This window comes from Corythoichthys intestinalis, chromosome 4, assembly GCF_030265065.1.
Source record: "Corythoichthys intestinalis isolate RoL2023-P3 chromosome 4, ASM3026506v1, whole genome shotgun sequence".
Classification (NCBI taxonomy): domain Eukaryota; kingdom Metazoa; phylum Chordata; class Actinopteri; order Syngnathiformes; family Syngnathidae; genus Corythoichthys; species Corythoichthys intestinalis.
In genome coordinates this window covers 12,300,462-12,321,405 of record NC_080398.1, presented here as the reverse complement: position 1 = coordinate 12,321,405, position 20,944 = coordinate 12,300,462, and the positions used below count along the sequence as shown (strand labels likewise).

At 36.4% G+C, this 20,944-nt stretch overlaps 2 protein-coding genes across 4 annotated transcripts in view; one reads left to right on the top strand and one right to left on the bottom strand.

Annotated features, from left to right (window-relative positions):
- fhod3b (formin homology 2 domain containing 3b) overlaps nt 1–1,276 on the bottom strand; it is a 173,097-nt gene extending 171,821 nt beyond the window's left edge. For all 3 annotated transcript variants that reach the window (XM_057834776.1, XM_057834777.1, XM_057834779.1), the window contains exon 1: nt 780–1,276. In XM_057834776.1, the coding sequence (XP_057690759.1) occupies nt 780–944 (165 nt within the window). In that variant the 5' untranslated portion in view covers nt 945–1,276. The remainder of the gene's footprint in view (nt 1–779) is intronic.
- Nucleotides 1,277–11,594: 10,318 nt separating this feature from the next.
- Nucleotides 11,595–19,540, top strand: slc6a19b (solute carrier family 6 member 19b). Its single transcript, XM_057834195.1, has 12 exons — nt 11,595–11,793; nt 14,502–14,642; nt 14,716–14,853; nt 14,956–15,137; nt 16,884–16,994; nt 17,117–17,229; nt 17,313–17,441; nt 17,535–17,691; nt 17,871–18,075; nt 18,171–18,330; nt 18,799–18,961; nt 19,041–19,540. Exons 1-12 carry the CDS (start codon nt 11,595–11,597, stop codon nt 19,227–19,229), a joined length of 1,887 nt encoding a protein of 628 aa, XP_057690178.1. The 3' UTR covers nt 19,230–19,540.
- Nucleotides 19,541–20,944: the final 1,404 nt, after the last annotated feature.

Below are 20,944 nucleotides of genomic sequence, written 5' to 3'. Positions count from 1 at the left end.
CTGATGAAGCAAGAAATTCCACTAAACTCCCTGATAAGGCACACCTATGAATTGAAAACATTTTCAGGTGACTACTTCTTAAAGCCTGAAAGAATGTCAAGCGTGTGCAAAAAAGTAATGTGAGCACTTTTAACACAGAAGAATATAAAACATGTTTTCACTTATTCCACCATTTTATGTTAAGTACATGATTTCACATGTGATCATTCAGTTGTTGTTTTTTTAATTATTAATATTAAATCTTCAGTCTCAGATATTTCTTTCTCATGCTCTACAATTTTGTAATATAGATTATTTCTGGTAAAATGAACGAATTTGTGGTTATTTTTCCCCCAGCATGTAGGAGGAAGCCAATACAATCGTAAAAAGAGGAAAATGACAATTTTGTACCTGAGAACAGTGAGGCAGGTATTCAATTCTGCGTGTACTTACTAAAGCAATCCCTTAAATAAAAATCCTATATGGCACTATAGGACAATGAATGTTTCTTGACAGGATTTTTTTTATTAAATCAGGTCAAACTCAGGGATTAATGTGGTTAAAGTAAACATGAGCAGATGTTTCCTCCCCTCAACTAAATTATTCTCACGTCAGATTATAATCACACACAATAACTCTCATTCATGCATTGATGTAAAAATGCATGGCAGTTTACCAAATCACCAAAGCACACTAGCTCATTGGTCCACCCATTTGTTGGTAGCAACTCCAGGGGCTAATTATTAATGTGTGGACACTAGCGCAGGTTAAGCATTAAGGAGCATGTCAACAGTGCATACCTTATGCGGGGCTCTTAGCAGCCTGTGCACTCCAGCAATCTGATTGATGAGAGGAATATCTTCCCTGAATGTGTACACTGGAGGTCTGCTGGGCTCCGGAAAGTTGGTGCTGTTGAATGGATCAGTATCATCTAAAAACTGCACCCTGCACACAAACGTCGCCATGGTGTGTCCTCCATGCAAGGCCGACTGAGGGAGGTCAAAACCGCGGGCGACTCCGGACAGAGCCTCCGTAGCAGGTCCCTACGCAGCTGTCTCTTCTTATTATCCTACTCGGAGCGTCTCCATGCGTGCATGACACCCGGTACCACCTCCACCATACACTACCACGCGACACTCTGCACCAAAACGGGACAGGACAGTGGATACAGCCTGTACGAAGAAGTCAAGATCCGGGGCTGCCTCACTGGCTCTCTCTCTCTCTGTTTCCCTCTTATGCGGCATCCAGGAGTATTGTGGTACTGAAGCACTGAGCTGATGAGGACTGCACTTCTTGGTCCTGAGAGAGCGATGCGCCAACACTAACTGGAAGCAGAGGAACTTCCATGTTACGAGCATGGTGGCTCTCTCTAGTGGCTGTGATAAAAAGTACATTGTGATGAACGGAACACATTCAACTTCCGCACAATCAAATCCATTGCAAAAGCTGTACTGAAAAATAAATTTCAATCGAGGGCGTAGGCAGACCCGTGCCGCCCATAAGGCAATTCAAGCAACCGCCTAAGGGCGCACCAGCGTCCAAAAAGGCATCAAGAAAAATATTCAAATAATATTTGATGAAAGCAGTATTCAAAAAAATTATACAAAACAATCAAACAGAATAAAAACAAAACCGTTAATAATAAGTCTTTAAATAATAATGAAATCATTTTTCTAATGTGCCTTCTGCCCGTTTCACTTTTTCCTGTGATGCGATAATTTCACCACGGACCCTAGTCTCTGCACCCAGCAGACCAGGGAGCTACCTGAAGGTGCTTCTTTTAGCCTCCGCAATTGAGCGACGTTAAGGTGACAAGTCAACTTCATGAAGGGACAAAAGCCCTTCGGGTCAGAAGAAAAAGAAAGAAGACAGCAAAGATGTGAAGAAAAACAGGTTTGTTGTGATAATTCTTTTCAACAGCGTAAGCACGTAGACTTAGCGCAACTGCAAGCTAGCGGTTATTTACATAGAATTTATATGACTTAGTGCTAAAGCAAAAGTATACTGTATCATTAGCCAGGCTGTTGTTTTAGAAATATTTTCAGTATTAAGCCAGCTGTGGATTACTTTTAGTTAAATTTACTCCCCCTCCAATTTTAGAGAAATTTGGACAAAGTGTATGGGAGACTAAAATTGTCTTATTTTCATGTGATGTGAACCACTTTTACCTTGTGTTAAATTGTGCTTTTCAAATAAATTTGCCTTGCCTAAAAGTGCCAAGGTTAATTAAATAAATACACCGTTAAATATGTAATTAATAATTTCAAAGTTCTGTGGTATGGGGGAAAAAAAGTGCCACGGATTTAAATGCAAACATTTGCTATTAAATGTGTCATTAATTCAGTAAGTCCAAGTCCAGGAAAGAAGTGCACCTTCCAAAAAAACTGTCATATGAAAGTGCAATAGACGCTTTTGCATCAGTGAAGACAAGGTGAGTAAGGTCATAAGTCAAGGTAAAAAAAAAAGTTGCATTTTAAAGTGTTCTGTGTGTCTTTATATAAGTTTGTGTGGGTGGGTGTTAATCATATTGTAATAAAAATTGTAATGTATTTAATGCATTTGTTTTTTAAGTGTTTTCATTGGTGCTTTTGAATAGTTATTACAGCATTTTTCTTTTAATTTCTGCACTTGTTCGTTGTCTTTTTTTATATAATAAATGACAAAGAGATAATGTGCTTTTTCAGTGTGAGTGTTTAAATATATGTGACGAAAATAGGTCGGGGGGGCACCAATAAATATGTTGCCTAGGGCACCAAATTGGTCAGGAACGGCCCTGGGCGTAGGTTTGGTTTCAATATTGGCAGGAACGATATAACAGCATAACCTGCATTTACACTTTTTGCTGGAGACGGGACATTAGTAAGACCAAACAGATTGGGTGAACGGCGGTCAGGGCAACAATTCTCACCAATAAGAACCTTATTAATTGATAGGGTAAATCAGTGGCGTCGTTAGACCTAACCCTAAAATATTTTGGCGCCCTCATAATTTGGCCCCCTAAATGATTTGGTGTTGTTTAATAAAAAAATAGATAAATAAAATGCTGACACATTCACTATGAAGTTTCCAGAATATTAGTTTCAATTAGGGCTGTCAAACGATTAAAATTTTTAATAGAGTTAATTACAGTTTAAAAATTAATTAATCGTAATTAATCGCAATTCAAACCATGTATAAAATATGCCATATTTTTCTGTAAATTATTGTTGGAATGGAATATACATTCAACATACGGTACATAAGTACTGTATTTGTTTATTATAACAATAAATCAACAAGATGGCATTAACATTATTAACATTCTGTTAAAGCGATCCATGGATAGAAAGACTTGTAGTTCTTAAAAGATAAATGTTAGTACAAGTTATAGAAATTTTATATTAAAACCCCTCTTAATGTTTTTGTTTTAATGAAATTTGTAAAATTTTCAATCAAAAAATAAACTAGTAGCTCGCCATTGTTGATGTCATGCTCATGGTGTTGAAACCCATAAAATCAGTCGCACCCAGGCGCCAGCACAGGGCGACAAAACACCCAAAAACACAAGTAACAAGTGGACATTACAATGTGCTGTCATTTTAATCTTTTTGAGCGGGGCATGTGCGTTAAATGCGTCAAATATTTTAGCCAAACCAACACAGAAAAGCCTACTGTCGACTTTATATGGTTTAATTTTTAAAATCAATTCAACTTCCTTAAACACTCTTAGAACAACTTGGAACTGCGACCTCAACATTAATATTTCAGATGAACAATGGAACAATATGCTTCATCTTGTTCACTCTTCATCAATATGTTCTAGACATCAACTCTTACAGTGCAAAATTCTACACAGGAGTCACCTTACAAATGCGAGGTTGGCCAGAATTTTCCCTGGAAGATCTGATGCATGTAATAGATGTAAACTTTCACCAGCTAATTACATACATATGTTTTGGTCATGCTCGAAACTAGTTGTCTTTTGGCAAACAGTGTTTGACACTTTGGGGAAAGTACTGGGCACCAAGCTGAATCCCGACCCTCTAACTGCAATTTTTGGAATCTCTCCCTCACCCGATGTGCCTAAACCATCAAGGAAAGTCATTGCTTTTACAACACTACTTGCTAGGAGGCTTATTCTCCTCAAGTGGACTCACAGTTCCCCACCTTCACATAATAAATGGATTCAAGAAATCCTGCAAAACCTTAGACTTGAAAAAATTAGGGTTTTCCCTAAAGGGTTCCCTGCAAACCTTTGACACAATCTGGCAACCCTTTTTACTCCACATAGACTCCATAACAATTGAAGCTGAAAAGCATTGAGCTACCAACACTCTCCCCACTTTTTTGTTTGTTTGTTTGTTTGTTTGTTTGTTTTTTTTTTTTTTTTTTCTTTCTTCCTTTAATGTGTGTGTGTGATGTTTAAGTTGTGAATGAGAATGTCTGGTGTCTTGATCGTGCTGGGAAGGTACCTTTATCTTGTCTATGTTACCTTATCATGACCTCGTCGGTGAGAGGCTCACTTAGTTGCATCGAAACCTCATCTATCATTAACTGTCATCTATGTGCCTCTATCTTTATTGTGTTTGGCCTGTACCTATCCCATTAATGTGTAAAAAATCAATAAATAAATAAAAAATTATAGAGAAAAAATATTTTAACGTGATTAATTTAAAAAATTAATTCCCCCCTGTTAACACTAGAAGTCCCGGAGAATTCTGCTACTCCTAACGGTCCCAAGCAATGGCCAATTTGGCCTCTCCTCCGAAAAAACCCAGAGGTGGCCTAAATGACCCAAGTGCTTTTGAATTAGCAAGTCGTTGTCTGACAGACAACAGCCGTTCATATGGAAATGCAACCACTTGTGTTGGTATGTGGCCCAAATGGAGGGGAACACACAACAGTAGTACTATTCATGTCATATTATGTGTCAGTTCAAGTCAAGCTACATTTATGGGGTTTTGCACATTTTAATAATGTGTATTGTTTTACGATTTTACTGTCAGAAAAAAATATCCCTGACAGTGTATTTGTGGGGCCTTTATATGCTAGCAATATTTGTTATAACAGTATATTTGTGATGCCTGCAGAAAATAGAACATTGAATCAGTACCAAATGTAAAACTGAAATATGAGTCTGACGAAGTTAATTTTTGTCTTTTCTTCCTGGTATTTATTGATGCACAGGATTCAAACAAGAGTAATCACAGCAAATCAAAACTATCAAGTCAAAACGTTGAAATACTATAGAAAACACACATAAATGTACCTCTAATACACTCTGTATCCTCTATACTGGACTTGTTGAAAGGTTACCAAGAATTTTTTGTTTTCCTGGGACTACTTGGTATACAATGAGGAGCAATTATTTGCACTCCTTGTGATTTTGCAAGTCCATCCACTTTGAAAAGAGGTGGAGGTCTGAAATTTCAATCATAGATGCATTTCCACTCATAGAGACAATCTAAAAAAAATCCAGAAATCACATTGTATGATTTTTAAAATTTATTTGTTATATATTTTTATCTACTGGGATTCAGTTCAAGTATTTGTGCACCTGAGAATCAGCAATAATTATGTCACTCAAAGAGTGAGGCTGCTTTCTCTTTCGCCCAACCCCCTCCTCAGCTAAAGTAGCCTGACTTGAGCCTTTTTCGCCCAACCCCCTCATCAGCTAACACTTATTTCTTACTTGCCTACTGCAGGTTGATAAATTTGTAGGTAGATTTGTGTATGTCTTAGTCAGTCCAAAAAAAAAAGGTTCCTTCAATCAAAGTATATATTTTCAATCAAAAACAAAAGTCACTTGAATGAAAGCAAAATGTGTTTGAATGTAAAAGTTGCCTCAAAATAAAGACAGACAAAAAATTCTTGTGTTGGTATATTTATTTTGCTTTTGATATGTTCTTATATTTTATTAGAATCAATCACAGCTTTGAAAGCCTACTGTAGGTTGTCAAATTTGTAGGTAGATTTGTGTATGTCTTAGTCAATCAAAAAAAAGGTTCCTTCAATCAAAGTATATATTTTCAATCGAAAACAAAAGTCACTTGAATGAAAGCAAAATGTGTTTGAATGCAAAAATTTCCTCCAAATAAAGACAGACAAAATTTTATGAGAATCAATCACAGCTTTGAGAGCCTACTGTAGGTTGATAGATTTGTAGCTAGATTTGTTTATTTCTCGGTCAAGCCAAAAAAAGTTCTTTCAATAAAAATATAAATTTTCAATCAAGAAAAAAAAGTCACTTGAATGAAAGCAAAATGTGTTTGAATGTAAACGTAAACAAGTCAGGCTGCTGTTTCTTTACTTGCAGCCAGCCATTAGCTGTGGAAGGGACGTTGGGGGAAAATTTTCAGCCATTAGCTGTGGAAGGGGGTTGGGCGTCAGGCTACTTTCAGACACTTTTTACTTGACAATAAACTGCTAAACTTTTGAGGATATTTTGACAGTATTTTAATAATTCTAATTTATTCGGATGTATTTGTTTGAATACCTTCTACATGTTAAAAAAAACATTTTTGAAAAGATAGTTAACAATTTGCTGTCGATATAGATTGAGATACATAGATATTCAGAAACACTACAACTAAGCATACCAAGCAACAGTGGTAACAAGAAAAGCACCTCACATGAAATGGCTGGGGGAAAAAAATATGCAAGACTAGTAAATACCACTCTTAGTTCAGATACAAGCTATCATTCAGGCAACCTTTATATTCAAACACATTTTGCTTTCATTCAAGTGGCTTTTGTTTTCGATTGAAAATATATACTTTGATTGAAGGAACCTTTTTTTTTGGATTGACTAAGACATACACCAATCTACCTACAAATTTATCAACCTACAGTAGGCAAGTAAGAAATAAGTGTCTGAAGTTGAATTATCAGTCCTACTTATGAAGATGGTATGTCCTGTATCGGAATTTAAACAAATACATATAAAAACAAATTTCCCATTTATTTTCAATGGCAAGTAATCAAGGTCCCTGTGATTTTTTTAAACCATTTATCATGACAGCCCAATGAGATTGTATACCGCTAACTCTCATTTAGGTGAATTTAAAAAAAAAAATGTAAAAAATCTGACCTACGTTTTTTGGGGAGGAATGAAAAAAATCAATTCAATCAGTTATCATAAACATCTTTGATGTGAAATGTTTTATAATGTATATTTGTAATAACGTGTAGAACATGAAAAGTAACATGAGTTACTTTGCTGAGTAACAAATTACTCTTACAATGAGGTAACTGAGTTACTTCTCCCAAAAAGAAATTTAGTTAGTAACTTGTAACTAATTACTTTTTGAAGTAAGATTGACAACACTGTGCAGTACATATTCCCTTCATAATAATTAGGACTATTAGGACATTCAGCCATTGTTTCAGTGTGTTCAAAGAAACCGTTCAGGGCCGCTCCCTTCCACCTTCTCTTGACACAAATTCTGTTTCTGTTTTTCTCAAAGGTTTTCACACATTTTCTCGTACTAACTTCAGACAAAATGGCCACAATTCATGCTCCATTAGATCCAGTCATTCTTAACTATATACATGATCTTGCTTTAAACTCAAATTGCAGTTCTAAAACGTTTTTTTTTTTTTTTTTGCAAAAACAATGTACACATTGGGCCATTTTTTTCTGTTTTTCTGTGTAGAGTATAGGAGAAGTAAGTTAAAAGTTTGTAAAAAGCGTAAAACTCCATAAATTAATGTAAATTAATAAATGTAGCTTGACTTGAACTGACAAAAACTATCACATGAAGTGTGCAACCGTGGTGTGTTCCCCTCCGTTTGGGCCGCATTCTAACACAATGTATGTCTAGTGGTTGCATTTACATATGAATGGTTGGTGTCTGTCGGACAACGACTTGCTAATTCAAAAGCACTTGGGTCATCTGGGCCACCTCTGGGTTTTTTAGGAAGAGAGGCCAAATCAGCCATTGCTTGGGAATATTAGGAATATTTGTCTTGGGGAAGGGCCGAGTCGGCCTCTACTGGGTTTTCTAGTGTTAACGCGATAATTTTGACAGCCCTAGTTTAAATCAATAATCATATAACCTATCATTATTATATTAAATATGATCATAAATCTGTCAGTTTGGCCTCAGTTCATAGCGTAAGGTAGCCCCTTCAGTGCTTAATTGTTAGGGCTGTTAAATTTATCGCGTTAACGAGCGGGATTTAATTTTTAAAATTAATCACATTAAAATACTTGATGCAATTAACGCATGCACTGAATGACTCGTTCATGCGTTGCCTCAAACAGTTTCCAATGACGCCGTTTTAACACAGTGGGAGCGAAAAGGCAGAGAAATGCAAGTGGACACAGGCGTTCACTGACGATCAGACCATGTTTTTCTTAACACGCTAAATTGAATACAACGCAGGCCATATTGTATACCATTTGCAGCCACCACTGACAGTCATGGTTGCCCAACTTTGTATGCATGCAAAAATAATATTCCTATCCCTCAAAAAAACAATGTTCACAAAAAGAAAAGCGCTCAATGCAAAGACAACTGGCATTCCCAATTAAAATAGCTATACAATACAATACACTATACTATACTATATACAATAGCTATACGCATTAAACTTACTCAGACTTTGCCTTGGCTAGATCTCTAATTAATTTAAAACTCGCCATTGACACCTTGTGGTGTATTTTCAATCACTACTTTACTTATCTTTCCATTCCAACAATAATTTACAGAAAAATATGGCATATATTAGAGCTGTTTGAATTGTGATACATTACGATTAATTAATTTTTAAGTTGTGATTAACTCGATTAAAAATCGTAATCGTTTGACAGCCCTAGTAATTATCCAATCCATTCCACTTGTTCATATGGAGAAAGGCCACATCACTGAAAATCCACTCCGCGTTATCCCTGTGACCTGGCTGAAGTCAGTACCGGTGTTCTATTAAAATTTCCTCCCTTATAAAATTTCGCTCCCAACGCTTTTGTGGCAGTGAAAAGCCCTCTTTTACATTCAGTTGGACTTTCAATGTTGTCCAAAGGTGCAAAATAAACTAGTTACATCATAAACATACATGTGCAACACGAAAATGGCGTAAATTAATGCTTAAAGACACGGCAAAGTCGTTAACAGTGAGAGAGTGGGGCGCAGTTGTTGTTGTTTGCGGCTATCATGGTAGGATGTGTCTGAGAACTTTTCTACATGTCCTTCCATGATCAAACTTAAGTAAATATTCCTTTCTTTAAAGAAAGTTTGTAGTGTTTACTTTGGAATCGCTGAATTCGCGGCCGTTTTTAACGTTACGCGCATGCGCAGAACCGCAGAACCGGGGTGACTTCCTTCTGGAGTATCAACTGTGTTTCTCACTTTAGGTATAGATGAGTACAGGAGCTGAGCTCATTCACATACGATTATCATCAGTGGATAATCATAATAATACACTAATAATATTCACTCCACCACCTTTATTAACTTGTAGGAGTCAGAGCATAGTGATAGACCAATTTGCCACCCTTAAAAACAGACAGCATTCTTCAATGCTTCCATCTACCAAGTAACTTGCAATTGGAGCCATTTTTTCCGGTTGTTCTACTGTATGAAAAAATAGACTGAAACAACAACAACAATAATAATGAATAAATTATCAGTCTTTGTTTGTCGTTTGTGAAGTTTTGTGTTTGTACGCTACGTTCACTTACATCCTGGTCATCTCCTGGGAGCTAAGACCCCCCTGTTCTTAAAACCTAGTGACGCCTCTGGGCTGAATGATTAACTCAAAATAAACCTGTATTGACTTATACTAACTTTCACATTGCAAATTTACAGTATTTCATCTTAATCTGATAATCTTTCTTAAATCTAGTCGAATAAATTTCTCCATCTTGTTTTGAGTGTTAAAGGCTAGTTTACAGATGAATGTGTCAGATTCTTCAACTTACTTCTTGTAAATATTACTGTTCTTATTAAGCCCATACATCAAAAGTCTGTAATTTTTCACCTAAATCAAGAAAAAAAATGCTTTCAAATAACGTTTTGAACAATATCCTTGAATTAAGAACATTTCTGACAAACAAGTTTTTTTAAGATTAAATATACACTTTTGCTTAAAATAAGTCTGTTAACCTTATTTTCAGCAAACTATTTTTATTATTTCAAGAAATCTGAGTGAAATTTACTTGAAGCACTGGCAGATAATTTCACTGTGGGTTTTTGCAGTGCATATCTATTAGTTAAAGTAATACACCATTCGATTCAAACCTTTGTTTTCAAAAACTACTAAAGAAACATTTTGAAAACATGTTTGGATTGTATTAGCAAATTTAATTTTCATTATTTGAACACAAATTATTTTAATATACAGAAAGAAATACAAACTTGTTAATCATCTCTTAAGTATGCAGGAATGCAAAAAAAAAAAAAAAAATTTTTTTTCTTAATACCACTCAAAATTTTTTGTCTGAATAAATTAAAAATAACAAAAAAATTCTTAGTCAGGGAATAACAAAAACAAATAAAAACGGACCCTTCCTTCGTGTAAAACACTGCTGCTTTTGGCTATAAGCACAGCCAAACTCAACAAAAAATGAAAGCTCCTTCGGGCTGCTTTAGGACCACATGAATAAGATAAAAATGAAAACAAGGGAGAAGGGGGTAAACATTGGTTCACTACATTTCTTACAGTTTAACGTTAACAGTAGAAAACATCCAGCAGGCTATCTCTCTCAAAGCAGCTTCCTCCTCGGCTTTGAGAAATGTGCACAGGTTAATGTTATGCTAACGCTGGTTCAGACTTTCAGTGGGAAAATTAGTGGTGTGTTACCCACCTTCACAACATTTACGTTTTTAAATTATATACAGTAGCTGCTGCTGGCAGAAAAGAACTTCTAATATCCATAATTTTCGAAGGGGGCGGAGGAGGCGGCATGTTGTATTTCTGTGGGGGTGTGGTGTCAAGTCATCAGCCAATCAAACGTACGTTTGAGGGGGGAAAAATGGACTGGCACATTCAGCAAGTTAAAAGGGGTCAATGTAAGTCTGAACATAAAATCAAGTACTGTCATTCACTTAATAATCGTACGGTCAATTCTATCCTTACAACATATGGGAAGACAATCTAAATTACCTATACTGTATAATTGAATTCATTATATAATGCAAATAAGGTTGCTTAAAAGTTGGTGGGGAAAATTTGAGCATCCTGAAAAGTTGGTAGTTTTATGTCCCAGCTGTCTCTATGCAAACCTACGCCCTTGAATAAATATAAGCTTGGAAATATTATGAAAACATCAAAACAAAAAATTCAGGTTCGTGTCAAGTTTTCAATACATACTTTAATGTTTACTGGTATGTAAACATAGGTACTCAGGCAGATAGACAGACAGTGACACAAGAAAGTGATTACAAAAGCTATAAAGGCCACTGTTGACAGTGAGCACTATCAAAACAGAATGTTTCCTTGCACATTTTTACAAGATCAATGACCCGCCACTGTCAGATAAGACACTACTTATGTTCCATGTGTGGCCTTTAAAAGATGTCACACGTCCAGCTTCATGCTCTCTGTCAATATATAACAGAGCTTTGCTATAAAGTCCATCATTTAGCGTATGTCACAGGACTTTACAGTGCACTGCTTAGTGTTACTGAAGAAACATGAAGCTTACACTCCCCAACCCGGGCCTGGATGACAGGATACTGTCCCACCAGCAACTGGACAAGCTGGAGAAGGAGGAGGCAGGGGACAGGCCGAAGTGGGACAACAAGGCACAGTACATGCTGACCTGCGTGGGCTTTTGTGTTGGACTCGGAAATGTTTGGCGCTTCCCTTATTTGTGTCAGAGTCATGGAGGAGGTGGGTGAGGACTTCTTAAGGTTGAACCCATTACACAGTGTATTCTTTGTAAAATTTCTTGGCCTGCAGACTAAAGAAGGAAATAAAGGTCTAGACTATTGAAATGCCATTTTTTTGTGTGATTTAAATCATGAGACTAAGTTGAATACTGTGGGAACATTTAGGGTAAGGAATGTATTGGCTTTATTAAATACACAGGGAAAGCATAGTATTATTTGGAAGGCATATTTAAATCAAAATAATGTTGAATGCATCTAATATAGAATTCGAATTCCTTTAGCTGATCTTTTTTTTTTTTTTTTAATTTATGAAATATTCTACGTTTTGAAAACATTATGAATTATTTCATATTTTGTGACAGTGAATCTATTTATTAGTTTTGCTTTTTATACATTTTCAAAATTTCCAAAATATGTGTCTACTGCATCGAGTACAGTGGTTCTTAACCTTGCTAAAGATACCGAACCCCATGAGTTTCACACGCACATTAAACGAACCTTTTGGAATTAAAAACATTTGTTTTTGTTTTTTTGTTTTTATTTTTAAATTAAAATTTCTTCATTTAGACAGCATGTTTTTAAACAGGCCAAAATGTATGTTTTTATCTTTATGCCTGCAGCATCATCAGACCACTAAACCAAGACTGGCCCAATGCATATATCTTAGAATTTTTCATTCAAATTTAGAGGAATATATATAATATTGTTCAACATTAACCTGCTTAGTTGCATTAACCTTGACCGTGCAGTTTCTGTTATGTTTACATCTCAAATGATATCAAATTTAATGAAACACTGCACAAAATGATCACCAAATTTGTACACAGTCATTATGTTAAAAAAAAGAAAGAATCTTCTCACATATCAAATAAACATTGTGAATTCACAACAAATAATTTTTCCTTTTGATTTTTCACTTTGGAAAACGAAATTAAACTCGATTCATTTCACACTGTTTCTTTTTTTATGTAGACATTCTCATTCTACCACAGCCTTGCCTCACATAGTATTTCATGGCGTAAAATGTGACGCGATGTTTTTTTGTTGTTTTTTTTTAATGTCAACGTAGGGTGCACCACCTGTAGCTCTGTAGTACTTCCTCATTCCAATTGAGAGTCAACCTTCCACTGAGCAAACCAGTTTTTTTCCCCCATCAGATAGGGGAATGGAAGAATTGGAATAAAGCCTGTAATTTGGGGACTAACCAGTCCAAAACCTGGTCTAAAGCCACACTTTGCTTAGAATGAAGGCTGATTTATGCTTCTACGTAGCGGTGATGGTGGGCATACGCCGTTAACGCAGACCCAATGTAAGATCCTACGCCGTAGCTTGACGTGCACCTCCAAGAAATCCTGACTACACATCAAGCCAGCACGTGTGACGTGACCGTCGAAGGACTGTGATTGGTCCTTTCAGAACGTTGTTTCCAGTTCCGCAGAACAACACCACCGTTTTCAAACATTCGCAAACACCTTCTGTGTTGACTTCAACATTTGTGTTAACAATATTTGTTGTTCAATATTGATTAGCTGCAGCTGCAAATACACACGTACCATCACCATTGCCATGGCTGTCAGTGACCGGAGGGAAACTAAAGGAATTCACCAAGAGTCCCCCAAAACCATACAAAGACAAAGCCACACTCCTCTAGGGCCATGGCTTCGGATTACATCGCAACGGACTTCGCCATCACCGGAATGCAGAAGCATAAATCTACCTTTAGTTGGCATCCAAAAATAGGGCCCTGAGTGTCATAACCTTCACCAGACCCACTGACTCACCAAACCCCTGGGGTTCAATCGTACCCAGGTTAAGAAACACTGATATACTATATTGTAGACTTAGCTATAAGTCCACCCTCCCACAATCTTACAAGTAAAACTGTATTCTTCAGATATAAATCACACTGGCCTATAAGCCGCAGGTCCAGCATTTTATTATGAGATATTTAAAACCCGGAGACATGCAGATGAATAACCAGTAACAATCTACATAAATAATCATAAACCACAGAGTTCAAATCTGTAATGGTTTACAGTGTAGTCGCAAAATTAAGTCAAGTAAAAGTTAATAAAAAGTTAAAGTAGTTGAATGAATAATAAAATTAAACATTTAATAAATAAATAAAAATATAATAAAAAGTTAAAGTTAATAGATTATTAATTTGGTCTCCTTTGGATGAAGCAAATTTAACATCATGCATGCATCATGCTTATCATTATGTCTCTTAAACAACAACAAAAAATTTTAATTATTTAATTGGTTGTATAATATTTTATACCACATTAATACGTAATAGCAAAATACTGCTATTTACATAGTCATATTACTTTTTTATTTACTGATGACCGTGGCCTTTAAACCAAACACTCCTCTACGACAATAAAGGAAGTCCAATCATTTAAACAGCAGCCTGAGGGAAATTTTTTAAACTGTTTTACGACTCTAGGGTATGACAGAAAACTATTGACATGTTATTGTCGTCATTATCTATATTAATCATTTTTGGAGGTAATATGGCTGCTTATCCAGCAATATTCTGTGTCCTCACAGTCAGATAAGACTTTTTATAGTCTCTACAAGGCTGGCATTCTTGTAAAAGTGCACGTGCCCAAAGATTTGCTTTATCAGCTGCAATTAGTCAATCAATATCAATTTATATGACAGGATGTAAATAAAGATAACCATTTTTGAAAATCTTACCTGCAGGTGCATTTATGATCCCTTTCCTAATATTGTTGGTTCTTGAGGGAATTCCTCTCCTGCATCTCGAGTTTGCAATTGGTCAGCGTTTGAGGGGAGGCAGTGTGGGAGTGTGGTCCGCCATTCACCCTTACTTGACTGGGATTGGTAAGCACATTTTGAGATGGTAGCACTTGCAGCCATTAATGAATCTTAACTAAAGGAAAAAATGTACTTGCAGGTATTGCCTCCATGTGTGTATCTCTGACCATCAGCCTTTACTACAATAATATCATTGCTTGGATTCTTTGGTACTTTTTCAACTCATTTCAAGACCCGCTGCCTTGGAGCCAGTGTCCAATGAATGAAAATTTAACAGGTATGCTTCCATTGAATATTACAGGATAAATGATCAACGATTACAAAAATAAGTAGATTTAAAAAAACAACAACAACAACAACAAAAACATTATAACTGCAGGCCCTGTCTCTGAGTGCTTAAGAAGCAGCCCAGTGGACTACTTTTGGTACAGGGAGACTCTGAACACAACTACAAATATTTTGGATGATGGCGGATTACAATGGTGGACGTTGTTGAGTCATATTTGTGCCTGGTCTGTGCTCTACGTCTGTATTGTGCGTGGCATTGAGACTACCGGTAAGGTAAGGCAGTGGTATTTTCTATTTACAGTGGACAAATAATAGAAAATTTTCTTTCATTGCTTGTATACAAAAACAAATCAAATTTACTTACATAGCTCTTTACAAAAACATGAGAGGTCCTTAAAGTGCTTTACAACAAAGCAAAATATATAGTACATGATTAATAAAAGGCAGGAAGGTAGTACAGTATCCAATAGAACAAGCACGTCATCAGGGCTTTGGCGTGAATGCCCAATCTTAAATGTGAGCAAGCCATTCTGAATTTGGGGATTTTTTTATTCATTTACAATTCACCTGAGTTACACAATAAAAATTAAGTGTTGTCAGTCAAAGACGACTGTCAACTAGCTGTTAGTGTGAGCAGGGCTGTCAACAGACTTACAGGGGCTTGGGGACAAGAAACCATCACCCCCCCCCCCCCCCCACCCACACACACACACACACACACACACCACCCCTGCCACTGGCTTGTCATGGCAACATACACAGTACTTTTAATGCTTTGCAAGAAATGACAGTGTAAATTTTCAAATTATTTAATTTAAGATGGGCAGCTAAATTTAACAGACCGAATTGTGATGTGACACAATATAAACAAACAATTTCCATCTATTGTCCCATGTAGGCTACAATACTGTACAATACAACTGAGAGTGCTATGCCTGCCTGCTAAGCATCAAAACAGCAACACAACATCCTGTGCCTGCCCCCTTCACATCCCTGGGGTTATCAAGCCCTCATACAGTGATGCGCCTAGATTTTTTGACAGCAAAGTCATTTATAACATCAGTGAAATCCCGTTTTTGAGCAAGCTCACGCTCAGTGGAGAGCATGGCTACGTTGTTAACCCAAGATAAATCCAGCCGCCTGACCCGAGTCTGTTCAGCCTCATGCACCTGCTCGCCACAGACTAACAATATATCCCTGATCTCCCATCACCTTCTCTCTCCTCAGCTCCACACGAGCAGCATGTCTTGTCATACCGCAGCTCACTAGGCTACAATAGTTGGTGACAAACTTGAATCGAGCTTTGGTCACGGTGATCGCAAATGTAAACGTTCAGTATTAGCGGCTGTTGTTCACTTACCGACATCACCGTCAGCAGCCAACTCTAGCCCTAATTTTCTGGCTTCTTGTCCCTCTTTTAAAAATGTCATCATTTTTTCTTTTTCACCGCTCTTTGATTTTTATCTCTATTTTTTCTTTTCTTTTCTGCGCACCCGATTTATGACGACTCGCCATGTTTAGAGTTTATAACAATGATAGATTTTAATTTCCCGCTTCAGGGCACGCACGTAGTGTAGCCTTGAGTGCGCCAGAGCGGGGTCAAACCATTCTCTGCTAAGACAGAGGGGCTAGGGGAGACGTGAAAAAAAAGGAAAAAATATATATTTGAAATATTTAATATGTTGAAGTTTTTAGTATATATCGAGTAGAACATAATATTTAATCAGACAATGATTTGAATAAAAAAGTAATATGTGAAATTTAGAGTAAAATAAATTTAGGGTCATTCAGGGGCCCTTATGGTCTTGAGGCCCGGGACAATATACCCGATTGCCCCTCCCTGTCGATGGGCTTGAGTGTGAGCAGTGCTTTTCAGCAAGATGAACTTTCAACTACAAAGTTGATGATGATAAATGCTGTATATTAATCCTTCTTCTTCTCATAATGGTTCTAAATTAAAGGAGCGGAAATATGGTAAGAGTGGCAACTGATGTTTTGTTTGTTTGTTTTTCTTGGCAGGCTGTATATGTGACTTCAACTCTTCCGTATTTGGTGCTGACCATCTTCCTGATCAGAGGTTTGACCCTGAAAGGATCTATAAGTGGACTCAAGTTTCTGTTCACACCAAATGTGAGCTTCTTTTTCATGTTAAAAGCACTCTGGAACCACCCGTATTTGACTAGTTAGTTATACAGTATCTCAAAACATTACTGTCTAATGCTGTGTCATAATCAGTCGATTACAATCTGCAGCTTGCTGAGCTGGCTAAGCCTGCAACATGGTTGAATGCAGGTGCTCAGGTCTTCTACTCCTTCTCTTTGGCTTTTGGGGGCCTCATATCTTTCTCCAGTTACAACTCAGTACAGTAAGTAAGACAGAGTACATTGGACATTTTTAAACTACTATGCACGTATACAAATCTCATTTTGTATGTATGTGTGTTCTCAGTAATAACTGTGAACAGGACGCGGTGATCATCTCTACAATTAATGGCGTTACATCTGTTTTTGCTGCTACGGTCATCTATACAATCATCGGCTTCAGGGCAACTGAACGATTTGACACCTGCGTTGATGGGTGCTTTTATATTGCATTGTGCTATTTACTCATACGGTACATCCATTTTGCAGGCTTAAACATTTTGCCTTATGCATTGTTTTTATATTTCAGCAACATCTTGACTCTCCTAAATGCATTTGACCTTCCTGAGGGACACATCATTGAAAGCAACTACAATGAGGCTTTAGAGCATCTCAATGCAACGCATCCTCATGTTATTCAAGGCCTGAATCTGGTCACTTGTGATTTAAATACATTTCTTAGTGAGGTAACAGTTCAACTGCTCTTTCTCCACTTGACAACTTTTGATTACTAACATACTTATGGGTCAGACTAGTATTTTTGTATGTGTTTATGTTTACATTTTATACTGGTAAATATCCATCTTTACTGTTAAAGCCAGTGTCACAGCAATAATTTTGTTCAAACTTTCGTCGTGTTTTTCAGGGTGTTGAAGGAACCGGTTTAGCATTCATTGTGTTTACAGAGGCTATCACCAAAATGCCCTTCTCCCCACTGTGGTCGGTCCTTTTCTTTGTTATGCTGTTCAGCCTGGGCCTGTCGTCTATGTTTGGTAACATTGAAGGAGTTTTGGTACCTCTTCAAGATTTCAAAGTTTTTCCCAAGAAATGGCCCAAAGAAGCTGTCACTGGTAGCTCACACACTTGTTCCACATGTTTAGAAGGAGATAAATTGTTTAGTTTTTGGTTGACAAAAGTCCTGAAAATATTTATTTCCCTGTTTCAGGTGTGACGTGTGTATTATGCTGTCTAGTGGGTCTGATCTTTGTCCAAGGTTCAGGAAACTACTGGCTTTCATTATTTGACACCTACGGGGGATCAATCCCATTGTTAGTGGTTGGGTTCTGCGAGATGATCGCAGTGGTTTACATTTACGGAATAGACAGGTAATTATAGTAGGTTAATTTTTAGATTAGTTTCGGTCTTCCTTGGTAAACTGGGTCGATGGATGTTTCGCGTCACAAATAACACTACGCGAATAACACCACAAATTAAAAATGCTTTTTCAAGTAACCCCAAGGATGTGGAAGACATCATGTGCTAAGAATATTTTTTCTAATTGAAAAACAACATTTAGCAATAATTTCAAAGGACTACTGAATCATAAGTAATAGTTTCAATAAAAAAAGATATCTCTGAATACATTTGCACAAAATTCTAATTTAGTCTGCTGATGTGACATGAACATAAGTGGTAAATTTGTAATGAAAATGCTATTTATTATTATCACTATTAATTATTTTAAAGACAAAGCTATAATACCTTAAAGAGTCGTGTTATAAAGTTTTAAGTCTTCAAAAAACTATCAACCACAAATCCAGTACATAACATAAGATGTATGTCTGTCTGTTCAGATTTAATGAAGACATCGAGTTCATGATTGGACACAAACCCAACATTTTCTGGCAAGCTACGTGGAGATTCATCAGTCCGCTCATCATGTTCTTCATCCTTATCTTTTATTTCATCACCAAAGTTTCAGAAAAGATAGTTTACAAAGCCTGGGATCCTGAATATGTACGTTGATCAATTATCTGGAAGTATTATAATACTTATTTTCCATTTTTAACAAGTAATAATTACTTTTTTTCACCAGGAGAAATTCCCATCCCTGGAAGAGAAGTCATATCCACCATGGATCTATGTGATCATTTTCATCCTGGCAGGCATCCCCACTATTGCTATACCTGCCATGGCGCTATTTAAATGTTTACGGGCAAAGAGGACAAAGAAGTCACAGCTCATCACTGAAATGAATGAAAAACCCAAATTATCTCTAACCTAATATTCATTATTTAAACCAACTTGACAAACCATCTAGACCCATTTGCTTCCAGTTTTATGTATTACTCTTTCAGTGTATCTGTACTACTTCATCCAACAAAAAATGCAATAGGCCTTTATGAGGTGGTTTATCCAGCAGGTGCCAGTGTAGAGCTGTGTTTAGCATGAAGGAAGCATTCACAGTAAAATACTATGTTTAATTTTAGCACTACTGTTGTTTGGTTACTTTGGTTTTTCCCTCCAGCAACCATTTAACTCGTTAATCTGTGTTCAGTGTTTTCTTTCTGTACTTTGTATTAAAATGGTTTAGTATTTAATAACACCTTATGATGTTTTCAAAGTGTACTGTATTGAATTTAGTATATAATAAACAGTTGTTTTGTTGCCATCATTTTTGGAGTCACTTCATATGTTTTGGGAGATTTGACTCTAAGAATTATAATATATGATTAAAGGACTGTCAAGAAAATGGCTAGAATGACATGACATGAATTATAAATAAATATATAAAACATAAAACAGTATTTATTATATAAAAAAATATATGTATATATAAATTAATATATATAAATGTCATGGGATTGTATTAGTTATTGCCATATAGTTTAATGGGAATGGATCATCTAAGGCCGAACACCCGACACAGATTAGATACTTACTGTCTCGCTATTGTTTTCTTCTTGTGGTATAAATCAAGGATTTAGCTGTATAATAAATGAATGCGACGGCAAAGTCACCCATTAATTAATCAAGACATAACTGAAAAACAAGATATTGCTGATGAACAGAAAAACAAATGAGAAGAACCAGCCAGTGAACTTTAAAATGTTTCTCAAACCTTTGGGCACCAGAGACATAATTCATCTTTGTAGATATCAGTTTCATATTCTTGCATTATCAAAGTGTTTCATATTTCAAAATAAGCAATAATGTGAATCCCTAGAAGGGAAAACGTTAACTTGTTACAGTGAGATAAGATAATTGCAATCTTTACTCATTTGTTCCCGGCCTTGTTTGCATGGAACATCATGTGCCATTGCTATTTGGCCTTTTTATTCTCTAGATTGATGTCTTGCTAAGTTTTCTTTTCTTGATATCCATTGGTGGCTGGTGGAGGCTTATTGGCTCAATGCATTTCAGTCAACAGTTATTCCAAGTCTGTTCCCTCATGCACTGTCAATATCAGATGGGATACCTCACAATTCTGACTTCCTAACCCAGGCAAGTTTTTTGGCTGGCATAGGCCGCTGAACCTTGGCTGTCTGGCTCAGCTATGGTTTTGCATCAGCAAGATGGAGGATTGGTATACTGGTGCTAAATAAGATTTTAATATTAACTTCTCGTCAATAATTAATCGAATTCTTTTCCTAAAGCATGCAAAACAGATTGAAAATTTGAAGGGCAATTCAAAATACGAAGCTGAAGTACGATTGGTTGACTGTTAGGTTTTTGTAGGCATCTTTAGTCTTTTTTTTTTTTTTTTTTTTTTTTTTTAAACCTGATAGGTTTGATTCTTAGTGAATAAATCAACATTGGAAGCTTCAGTACACATACATTATTCATTTATACTGTAAGGGTTTTGGTATGCTGGTACTGTATAAATGCTCGTGAAAATGCATGAAGATATGAATTAAATTGATCCATTTTCTGCAGCTGTCAATTTCAATGTGATTGTGGTGAATTATGCCACAGTTGTTGCTCGCACGTATGTTAACA